At 45.5% G+C, this 11,822-nt stretch overlaps 1 protein-coding gene across 3 annotated transcripts in view; it reads left to right on the top strand.

The window, feature by feature from the left end:
• The first annotated feature begins 368 nt into the window (after window positions 1-368).
• BARD1 (BRCA1 associated RING domain 1) overlaps window positions 369-11,822 on the top strand; it is a 74,688-nt gene continuing 63,234 nt past the window's right edge. The window contains exons 1-3 of one of the 3 annotated variants that reach the window (XM_073553221.1): window positions 369-670; window positions 4,119-4,175; window positions 6,797-6,945. In XM_073553221.1, the coding sequence (XP_073409322.1) occupies window positions 543-670; window positions 4,119-4,175; window positions 6,797-6,945 (334 nt within the window). In that variant the 5' untranslated portion in view covers window positions 369-542. Of the gene's footprint in view, window positions 671-772; window positions 880-4,118; window positions 4,176-6,796; window positions 6,946-11,822 lie in introns of those variants that run through there. The other 2 variants (XM_073553223.1, XM_073553222.1) reach the window with 2 other exon arrangements.

Raw genomic sequence — 11,822 nt, 5'->3', positions numbered from 1 at the left:
GGGGTCACACTACTTTTGTCAATGCTGTAACAGGGCAGATGGAAGACGTGTTGATAGTAATGGGCTGCCCCCTCTCAGATACCAGCCACGTTTACCGGATACACCATGACTGTGTGCAGTGTAACACTGGCAGAGACAAAAGTGAAAAAAGTAGTAAAAGAACAAAGCTATCTGTGCAAAACTCGTGAAGAAAGGCCCATCCCGGCGCCATGTAGCGCTGCACCTCACACGCCCGCCGCCCTGTGGACAGCAACGGTCTTCTGTGACCAGGAGACAACTCCGGCAGCTGCTATATATGGAGCGCGCAGCCAGCCAATCAGAGCTGCGCTATCATCGTCACACACTAATAATAAAGCCTCTGATTGGTTGCAGCGTTTCCCCCCCCCATGTGATGCATACTGCGCCCTCCACATCAGAGGCTGGAGCTGCACTCCCGGCCGCGCCTCCATTCTCTGGCGCCATTTTTGAGTTCCCGCCCGGGTCTCTCTTCTGGCCACAGTGCTTGCCGGCTGATCTGGGCTGCGCGCAGTCTTCCCGCTGGCATGCCATTAAATGTGCGCTCGGGCAACCGACCTGCAGACACCACTGCCATGAAGAAGCATTTACCGGACTGGAGTCGGACACGGACGGCGTTGCTGGAACTGGAGGGAAGGCTGCGCTGCTCTGTGTGGTAAGCACCGGCGCGGCGGGGCCGCTTCTACACAGGCACGCTGTGGGCGGGGTTACAGCTGCATACTAATGAGGGGGCGGGGCTCATGTGGTCACGTGAGCAGGTGCACAGGGTCACATGACCCGGGTTCTAGGCCTCTCCGGTATAAGGCGGCGCTCCCCAGCAGAAGACGCTGTGTGTGATTCCAGCCCTGAGGTCAGGTCTCCATGGTGATTAGGCAGAAAATCCATTATTTCAATGCGTGTGATGTGGGGAAAGGCATTTTTTTTTTTTCGAAATACGTTTGTCACCTTTACACAGGGGCATAATCTCCCATAAACCCTTTTGGATTTTCCCCCTAAAATCAGTGAGTTTATCAAAACTGCAGCAAGCAGCTCTGTAAGTGATACATCCTTGGAATCTGTCTGTGCCCCTACATCAGGCTCCTCTCAGATTACACCCCAAATACCTGCTGACAGATTCCCTTTAACCACTGGCTGAATCTAGGATGATCTCTCGCCCCAGTTCTGATCCCAGCAGGTTACTATAGCAGCGGCTTCTACCTCCCTGTGATGCCCGGTAACTGGGGGGGGGTCGCTCGCAGGTTAATAACGCAGAGCAGCCTAATGACGCGCCCTTGGTAAAGATCGTAAACCCAAGCACTATTACAGGCTTAGATCTGATCCTTCTGGTGGGTTTATAAAAGGAAAATAAATCTATTTACAGGGCTTGTCCTGGTTTATTCTTCGTCCACCATCACTGTGTGGCTAGAGACTTGAGTCCTCGTACTGCACGCTGGGAGGATTCTCTGCTGCCGGTAGTGTGACCACAAGTATGTGATATGCACTCTCCCAGCCACATTCAGACTAGACGTGTGTCCTCACTCCGCACGGGAGGCGGCTGGGAGTGTGCATGTCACGTTCTGGTCACATGACCGCTCATTCTCGACGCTGGCTGTATGAGGAGTCACAGACTGCAGGCTTTCATGAAAAACCAGGACATCCCCTTTAAAGGGAACCTGTCAGCAGGATTGTGCTCAGTGACCTACAGACAGTGTCAGGTTGGCGCCATTATACTGTGATACTTTGGTTGATGAAATCCGTCTTGTGGTTGTTCAATCTTTTTCAGTTTCTGAGAGTCTGGTTCTCCGGGGCGGCCTGTGTGTGTGTGGGGTCTTTGTGGTCCTCTGCTTACATATTCATGTGTATGGGCTTATGACCGCTCACTGACCCCTCACTGACCTGTCCCCTATTTTACATACTGTTCCTCTTATTGTTTGAAAAAAGATAAATATTACATTCATCATGCCTGCGCTGTAGCATGATCGGATCTATAATATCCATATTTTAATTTGCTTTTGTCATATAAATTCTCAATCAAAATGGCGCCGGCGGCCGCTCCTGCAGAGCGCGATAGGTGCTACTGCACAGGCTCCACTGGCGCCATCTTGATGGAGGCAATTTTGTTTTTTCTCTAGTAAAATAGTGGTGGCGCCTGCGCAGTAGCATCTATCGCCTTCCAAATTATGCTACCATGATGGTGCGGCCGCTGGCACCAGTTTGATTGAGAATTTTTTTTTTCCCCAACACAATTATTTCCCGATTTTGTGTGGAGTGCTAGTTTAATTAAGTCAGAAGGATTGAAGAACTGCATTTTTGTTACAGATTTTTCTACGATAAAGCCACATGTTAAAAGCTAGTCTCTAGCCACAAATCTCGACAACACGTGGATGGATAATCCGTGAATCGGCACGGTTTTGCTTCTGCTTTTGTACCTTTGTGCATGTAAGGATCTCAGTATGTGACTGTTCAGTGCCCTCAATCCACATCAGGACGGCACAATCCACCGTGTCCTTTTACCACGCGCCAGACCTGTATGTCAGCATACATTAGACCAGAAGAGAGACCCAATGTGAACAGGGTTCACATTTTGTGGATATAATATATGGATTTTCTGCCCTGATAGTGAATGTGATAAAATGACTGTGTATTGCAATACTAGCAATGTGGTTTAGATTTTATAACCTCTCATAGAGGCTTTGGAGAAAATCCATAGCATAAATTGTCATTTTAAGGCAATCCATTTGCAAGTTTTAGCAATGTAATCTGAGAGCAGCATGATGTAGTGGCTGAGGCACTGATTCCAGCTATGTCACTTACTAGGCTGTTTCAATAAAATTAATGTTTTCTCAGCAGGATATTATCACTACAGGGTTAGGTGCCTAATGCCTCCTAGTCAACTGCTCTGTTACCCCACCCCCACCACTGGTTGACAGCTTGCTGACAATGTACAGTGTGCGCAGAAAGCTGCCAATCAGTGACGTGGGTGGGGTTATACAGGGTTCAGCATTTGAGCACTGCTGGATCTCCAGCTGAGAAATCAGTCATTGTACCAACATGACCGCGAGCAGACCAGCAAGAGCTCACAACTGGAACCGGGCACTGTTTGTGCATCATGCTGCTCTCTGATTACATAACAGAAACCTGCTGACGGATTCACTTTACACTTGGCAGCACATGAGTTTATGCAGTGGATTTCACCTTTCACAGTGCAGCATTTCTACTGAAAAATCTGCGACCAATCCGCGTGATTACTTGCTACATATTTTTTACGGTAACGCAGAGAATCCGTTTCAGGTAGATATCGGAAAACGATTGATCACCGGCTGACCCAAGGTAGAGACTTGTGGCCTTACCCTTAAAGGGATAGTGCCACCCTCCAGCGGCTAATATTTCTTTACAGTCACCTAAAGGGTGATCTCTCCATACCACTGCCCTCCAGACTCATCAATGTTGTCACTGTCCAGAGCAGTGACCTCAGTGGTGTCATCACGTCTGTAGTCAGTGATTGGCTGCAGTGGTCATGTATTAGTACATCACATCATCACTGGAGCCTGGTAAGTGGAGAACAGGGGATTAGTAAGGTGAGTGTTACATTTTTTGTCCACTGATGCTCTTTTTATAAGCTAGGACAACCCCCGTGAATGTAATCTGGAAGGAAATGAGGCTTTGGTGTAGCACGTCCGCCATTGCAATAACGTTCACATGTGCTATTCTGCCCGTCAGCTCGGTTATTAATTATCCCTTTTTGCGCTGAAATGGTTAACCGTTGCGTAATACCGTATGCAAGGCAGTAATTGGATCGGCAGCTTTTCTTACTAAATTCACTCCAGCACAATGCGGACAAATGAAAATTGATGGCGAGGGGCTGAGAGTGTCAGATGTGTTTTGTCAAGTAGGTTGTCAAGAAGCTCCGCAAATTGGCAAATGAATGTGTTTTCTCCCTTTTGTAGCAATTACAGCAAAAGAGTGAAAATGAGCTTTAGCGACGCCGCTGTGGAGGGCGGCTGTAACGCTGCGGCTTCGGCTGTCCAGCAGTCCATTGTGTTTGCTTCGTTGATGGTATCTTGGAATAGCAGAGCTGGGTATGCAGCACCATATTAACACATCTTTGTTTTTGTTTTTTACAGTTTGTCATTATTAAAGGAGCCCGTGTGTTTGGGAGGCTGTGAGCATGTGTTTTGCAGGTGAGTATAACCTGAGCACATTCTGTATACATAATATATGATGCAAGACAAATTTTCATATGTGCCATACATACCATAGTAATAAACCCGTCTGTTACACCATGACATCCATAGGGGGTGAACAGAAAAAGCACAACTTCAGAAAAAATATATTTAAAATGTCATTTTACTGTCCATTATTAAAAACAAAAAATAAATAGCAAAATAATAACACAAAAAGGTAACCTCCGTCGAGAGACACAATATAAGGCTAAAGACCCCTTTAAACACACAAATAATACAGCACAATAAATGAAATTATCAACATTTCAATCTATATATGTATAAGACCAAATTTATTGCAATAAAAGATAACTGCTGTATAAAAGATTAATGCACACCCAAATCACATATGTGCATAGAGCCTGGCAAGTCCATAGCCCATACATTGCTATGCCAAGAAAGCGCAATAATACTGTGCCCAATATATGGTAATATGATTGAAATAGAGCAAACTCCTAAACAATTACTCGCATGTGTGAAGCTATGCTGTGTCCCTCCACCCCAGCGCACGTTTCGTCCACACTTCTTCAGGGGGCGCCTTCTCCATGGTGTAACAGACGCGTTTATTATTAACGTTCTGTATACAGCCTGTGGTCTGAGAATCCCCTCACACGACTTGGGGCCTTAGCATTGTGTAATATCAAGGACGAGCCCCTCCATAGCTCCTGACATGTTGTATTGCTTTTTCGGCACAGGCAGATAGGGCGCAGTAGGTTGGCCAGAATTCTGGCCCGCGGCTTATTTGCTGGGCTGCCTCATTTTCTGCCTTACAGCCCACCTGAGTCATGAGCCCTCGAGAGGCAGAAGAACCGAATGATGATCGCCCTCCAATGACTACTATCAATCAGTCAGCGGCCGGGTCCCCATGTATCATTGTGCGCAGCGGAGGCACACACATGACACAGAGATCTATCTTATTTGCTCGTCCTGTTAGTCATAGTTTCACTTGGCTCACTGACTCGTCGAGCTCTGTTTTCCCGCAGATTCTGCTTCGAAATCCGCATCAAATTCCTTTCTAAAAATATTGTGAATAAGCTCCTGATTGATTTCAAGGGGGAAACCACATTGCCGTTCAGAGTTTTTCTTTTCCTGACATAGATTTATGGGAGTGACGCATTAATACTTTGTTGTGAAATCTGCTCCAAACTTTACATTGAAGTCAAATGGCTTAAAATACTGTAAGGGGAAAAACTAATCAAAACCCAAGTGGATTTCTGGCGTAGATTTCTCTTAAAATCCACGGTTGACTTTTCCACCAAAAGTAAAAAATCCTCCATGTAAACATACCCCAAACCTTCTAAAACATTCTTGACCGCTGTTTCCGGTCTGGTTGAGGAAAGAGGCCGTTTTGGCCAGGACTATGGATCAGCGCAGCCCAAAGTCGTGCGAGCCACTATGGGAAATCCTAAACCTGCAAGGCTAGGCACAAATTGCTGTTAATTTTGATTTTGTTATAAGAACATAAAAACGTGACTCCTGCAAGAAACTGGTGTCTCATGATGGTCCCGAACTGCGTGAGATGGACCCTATTAATTACAATAAGGTCCGGTTTCGGTTTTCTTGCAGGTGGTCATTATTTTATAGGGGGTGTCTCACAAGACATAGCATGTTCTTAGTTTGCCATAAATGTCAGATATAAGCTAGGTTTGTCCTATGGCAGTGAGAATATCAGCTGCTGATTGGCTGCAGGGCTTACATGGTCACGCGAAGCCCGGTGCAGAAATAGCTGGGGACGGTGATGATACGGAAAATGGTGAGAATAGTCTTTGTATTTTACGAGGGGGGGGGGGGGGGCTATTATAGTATTTAAGAAGGTGTTATCCGAATAGTGGACGATCATTTTAAAAGGAATCTGTCAGAAGGTTTTAGCTATACATTCTGAGAGCTGCCTGATGTAGGGTTAGAGAGTGTGATTCCAGTGATGTATCACTTATGGGCTGCTTGCTGCAGTTTGGATAGAAAACCTGATTTCTTTGCTGTAGATCTAGCAGTGCTTTCAATGCTGAGCCCTGTATATCCCAGCTCACACCACTGATTAGCAGGTTCCTGTGTGCACTGCATAGTCGGCAAGCTGCCAATAAATGGTGGGGGTGGGATTATATAGATCAGTTTACTATCTTTCACGTGAGACTAGTTCTGTAGTAATAATCTGCTGCTAAAAACGCTGTATTAAAACGACAGCACACAGCCTAATAAGTGACTCATTACTGGAATCAGGGACTCCGCCCCTACATTATGCTGCTTTCAAGTTAGATAACAAAACCTGCTGACAGATTCCCTTTCACATCAGAGCAATGATGAGACTGCGCAGTCATGGACTGCAGGGGCTTTCATTGCTATTAAATTACTATGCTCTGTATTTCAGCAGACCCCAGATACATTTTTTATGAAAAGATTGGCGTTTTCTTAAGCTTAGTTGACACACCAATACTCCTTGCAAATAAACCCATATGGTCTTCACTGCCTGCTGAGCTACATTTGCAAAAAGCATACGTACTAAGCGACTCGCTTTAAGTGACAATTTTATGAATATTGTGTTGTGCTTTTTGCGATGTAATTTTATTATTTTTTTTCCTAAGGACGTGTGTAGATGGGAGTGTGGGCAGTGAATGCCCTGTATGCCAAACACCAGCCTGGGTAAAGGATGTACAGATCAACCGGCAGCTGGATACCATGATTCAGCTTTGCAGTAAGCTGCATAATTTACTGGATAAAACAGATATTGATGGTAAGTTAGTGATCCAAGTTCATAGACCCCCTACCGGTTGCTAAAAGGACTTTTTTTTTTCTTAAAGTGCTTACTTCTGCAATAATAATAATCTTTATTTATATAGCGCCAACATATTCCGCAGCGCTTTACACTTTAACAGTTTCAAAACACAAGTCATAAGTAACAACGTTAATAATACAATAATTAAAGCAAAATAAGACAAAATAAGATGACCCTGCTTGTGAGAGCTTACAATCTACAGTGAGGTGGGGGAGATACAAAGTACAGGTGTGTATCTACAATTGTATATTTACAATGAAGGTCCAGCCATCTTGAGGTAGTGAAGGATGGATATAGTGAATGAGCTACACACGCACACTTACACATAGAATGACTTTGATTAGTGAACGTGATAAGCCACTCTGAACAAATGTGTTTTGAGGGAGTGCCTAAAACTATGCAAATTGTGGTTAGTCCTAATTTCTTGGGGTAGAGCATTCCAGAGGATAGGAGCAACATGGGAGAAGTCTTGGAGTCGGGAGTGGGAGGTACGGATTAGTGCAGAGGTTAGTCGAAAGTCGTTTGCAGAGCGCAGCGATCGGCTAGGCCGATAGACAGAAATGAGGGAGGAGATGTAGGGGGGGTGCCGCACTGTGGAGAGCTTTGTGGGTGAGTACAAGTACTTTGAATTGGATCCTATAATGAATGGGCAGCCAGTATAATGACTGACGAAGAGAGGACACGTCCGAGTACCGATTAGCCAGATGGACAACCCTGGCTGCTGCGTTAAGTATGGACTGGAGAGGGGATAGTCGAGTGACGGGGAGGCCAATTAATAGAGCGTTGCAGTAATCTAAGCGGGAGTGGATCAATGCTACAGTGAGGGTTTTTGTTGTTTCCATGGTGAGAAAAGGGTGGATTCCAGAGATGTTCTTTAGGTGTAAGCGGCAAGAGATTATATATGGGATGTGAAGGAGAGATTGGTGTCAAACATAACGCCTAGACAGCGCGCGCCTGTTGCCGGGGTGTTATTGTGGTACCACCCACAGAGAGTGAAATGACCGATTTAGGGAGGTTAGTAGATGGCGGGAGCAGAAGAAGTTCAGTTTTGGAGAGGATGAGTTTCAGATAGAGAGTGGACATGATATTGGAGACTGCGGACAGTCACTGGCGTTCTGTAGTACAGAGGGGGTAAGGTCGGGGAATGACGTGTATAGTTGTGTGTCATCAGCATAAAGATGGTACTGAAAGCCAAATCTGCTGATGGTCTGTCCAATTAGGGCTGTGTAGAGAGAGAAGAGAAGGGGGCCAAGGACTGAGCCCTGAGGTACCCCGACAGCAAGAGGAAGAAGAAATGAAGTGGAGCCAGAGAACAAAACACTGAAGGAGCGGTCAGAGAGATAGGAAGAGAACCAGGAGAGAGCAATGTCCTTAATGCCTAGTCACTGGAGCCTAGAGAGTAGGAGATGGTGGTCAACAGTATCGAAAGCTGCAGATAGGTCAAGAAGAATGAGCAGAGAGTGGTCACCATTACGTTTTGCTGTCAGAAGGTCATTGGTCACTTTGCTGAGAGCAGTTTCAGTCGAATGTAGGGGGCGGAAGCCGGACTGTGAAGGGTCTAGAAGGGAGTGAGTGGAGAGGTAACGGGTAAGGCGGGAGTAAACTAAGCCTTCCAAAAGTTTAGAGATGAAGGGGAGATTGGAGACTGGTCTGTAGTGGTTTGTGCAGGATGGGTCGAGAGCGGGTTTCTTTAGTAATGGAGTAATGATGGCTGTTGTGAGTTCATTTTCCCCTTCACCATTGAGGTCTGATGAACTCTCTCTTCTGGTGAAGGAGGGTAGTGAGGCTGATTACAAAGCACCTGAGCAGAATGATGATGACTGGGTGCTGACTGGATATAAGGCAGCCGACGCCCTTCTGCCTTGCGGGTGATTACTCTGAGGGATTCTTGTAGACCAGTCTGATTCCTGCTCCTCAAAAGCTAAGTTTTGTGCTCTACTTTTTGCATTTGTGTTTTGGTTTTGTTTTGCCTTGTTTTTCTGGATTTCTGCCTTTCCCTGCTGGGTGAGCTGAATTCCTTTTTGCTCTGTCTTCAGATAATACCTGAGTACTGATATAGTCTCTTTGAAGCCTAGCGTCTTCAGGGCCTTTTTCCCTATCAGTCTGTTGGCTCTTGTTTTTGAGAGGGTTTTGGCGGATTGCAGACAGCAGCTTTTCTATTCTGTCCTATTTAGTTAGCTTGGGCCCCATCATTTGCTCAGCCTATCTTTCTATCTGTGTGAGTGTTTTTTCATCTTGCTTCACCGTCATTATATGTTGGGGGCTGCCTATTGCTTTGGGGTCTGCTCTGGGGCAGTTTAGATTTCCCTTTCTGTCTTTAGGCTATTTAGTTCTCCGGCTGTGATCGAGGGGTCTAGGGCACCGTAGAAACCCCCCACGGCTACTGCTAGTTGTTGTTAGGTTCAGGGGTCTGCAATCCGATAGCTGCCAACTTCTCTGGTTTTCTGGACTTAGCTAGTATTTCTGTTTTTGCCTCCTACGGTGACTCATTCATAACAGAATCACCCGCCATACCGCAGATCCTAGGGTACTCAATAGCAGAAAAGAATTGTAAAAAAAAAAAAAAAGTGTGTATATTTTTTCCTCTATATCTCTGAGGCCGTAGGGGGAATTTTTTTTCTCTCAATGGAGATAAAGCAATTGTCTGATCGTGTGGAGCAGCTCGCTGCGGAAGTGCGGGGAATTTCCGCCTACCTTGCTCATTCACATGCTGCTGAACCAAAGATCCCTACTCCTGATGTGTTTTTTGGGGATCGGTCTAAATTTTTGAATTTCAAAAATAATTGTAAATTATTTTTTGCCTTGAAGCCTAACTCGTCAGGGAGCTCCGCGCAGCATGTTAAAATTGTCATCTCTTTGCTGCGTGGCGATCCCCAGGATTGGGCGTTTTCTTTGAAACCAGATGATCCTATTCTGACTAATGTGAACGCATTTTTTTCAAGCCTTGGGGTTGTTGTATGACGAACCTAATGCTATTGATCAGGCTGAAAAGACCCTGTTGGCATTGAGCCAGGGTCGAGATTCTGCAGAATTGTACTGTCAAAAATTCCGAAAGTGGGCGGTCCTTACTAGCTGGAATGATAATGCCTTGGCAGCTCTCTTTCAGAAGGGTTTGTCAGAAGCCGTAAAAGATACTATGGTGGGATTTCCTGTTCTTGATGATTCTATGTCATTACCCATTCAGGTTGATCGGCGTTTACGTGAACGCAGGACTGCACGAGAGGTTTTGCCACCTGTTGAACAAGTGTCTGAACCTATGCAATGTGATAGAGTTTTGTCCAGAGAGCAACGTCAGGAGTTCAGAAGGCGTAATAAGCTGTGTTTTTTTTGTGGAGATGCCTCGCATATTATTTCTGTCTGTCCTAAACGAGAGAAGTTTTGCACACACGTTTTCTGTGGGTGGTGTTCAACCTAAGTTTCTTCTGGCAATTACTCTGATCTGCTCTCTGTCCACATTTTCCGCCAAGGCTTTTGTGGATTCGGGAGCAGCCCTGAATCTAATGGACTTGGATTTTGCTAAACGTTGTGGATTTCCGATGACACCTCTGCGGACGCCTATCCCTTTGAGGGGGATTGATGCTACTCCTTTGGCGAAAAATAAACCTCAGTTTTGGACCCAGGTGGTAATGCGGGTCGCCCCAGACCATCAAGAAAATTGCAGATTTTTGGTGTTGCATAATTTGCATGATACCATTGTTCTGGGGTTTCCCTGGTTGCAAATTCATAATCCAGTTTTGGATTGGAAATCTGTGTCTGTGGTGAGTTGGGGTTGTCAGTGTGCCCTTAGTGAGGCTCCGGTTTTTTCCACCTCTCCTCAGTCGCATGATGTTCCTGACTATTTGGCGGACTTTTATGATGTATTTAGTGAGAATGAGTCTGCGTCTTTGCCTCCTCATAGGAGTTATGACTGTGCAATTGAACTAAACCCGGGGTGTAAATTTCCTAAGGGTCGGCTCTTCAATTTATCTGTACCCGAGCACGAGGCTATGCGATCCTATATTAAGGAGGCGTTGGAGAAGGGTCATTTAGACATCCTCTTCACCTTTAGGTGCCGGGTTTTTTTTTGTGGCCAAAAAGGATGGTTCATTAAGGCCTTGTATTGATTATCGTGCCCTCAACAAAATTACTATTAAATATCAGTATCCGTTACCCCTGATTTCGGATCTATTCTCCAGAGTTAAAGGTGCTTGCTGGTTTACCAAGCTTGACCTCAGGGTGGCGTATAATCTTATCCGCATTAAGCATGGGGATGAATGGAAGACGGCGTTTAATACTCCGGAGGGACATTTTGAGTACCTGGTGATGCTTTTTGGGCTCACTAATGCCCCTTCTGTCTTCCAGTGCTTCATGAACGACATTTTCCGAGACTTTGTGGATAAATTTTTGATTATCTATCTGGATGATATTTTGATCTTCTCCAAGGATTGGGATTCTCATGTGGAACATGTCCGGACTGTGTTCCGGATCTTGAGGGAGAATTCCCTGTATGTCAAAGGATCGAAATGTCTTTTTGGGGTACAGAGGATTTCATTTTTGGGATTTATTTTGTCTCCGTCAACTATTGAAATGGAACCGGCCAAGGTACAGGCCATTTACGATTGGGTTCAGCCCACTTCTTTGAAGGCCCTCCAGAAGTTTTTGGGTTTTGCTAATTTTTATCGGAAATTTATAGCAAAATTTTCTAGTATTGCCAAGCCATTGACTGATCTGACTAAAAAGGGTGCTGATGTGTTGAATTGGTCTCCAGAGGCTGTTTCTTCCTTTCAGGAGCTGAAGCGAAGATTCACTTCTGCCCCGGTTTTGCGGCAACCTGATGTCTCACTCCCGTTCCAGGT

The sequence above is a fragment of the Dendrobates tinctorius genome, unplaced genomic scaffold (assembly GCF_039654945.1).
Source record: "Dendrobates tinctorius isolate UK_male_01 unplaced genomic scaffold, ASM3965494v1 ptg000199l, whole genome shotgun sequence".
Lineage (NCBI taxonomy): Eukaryota > Metazoa > Chordata > Amphibia > Anura > Dendrobatidae > Dendrobates > Dendrobates tinctorius.
This window is presented reverse-complemented; position numbering and strand designations above follow the sequence as displayed.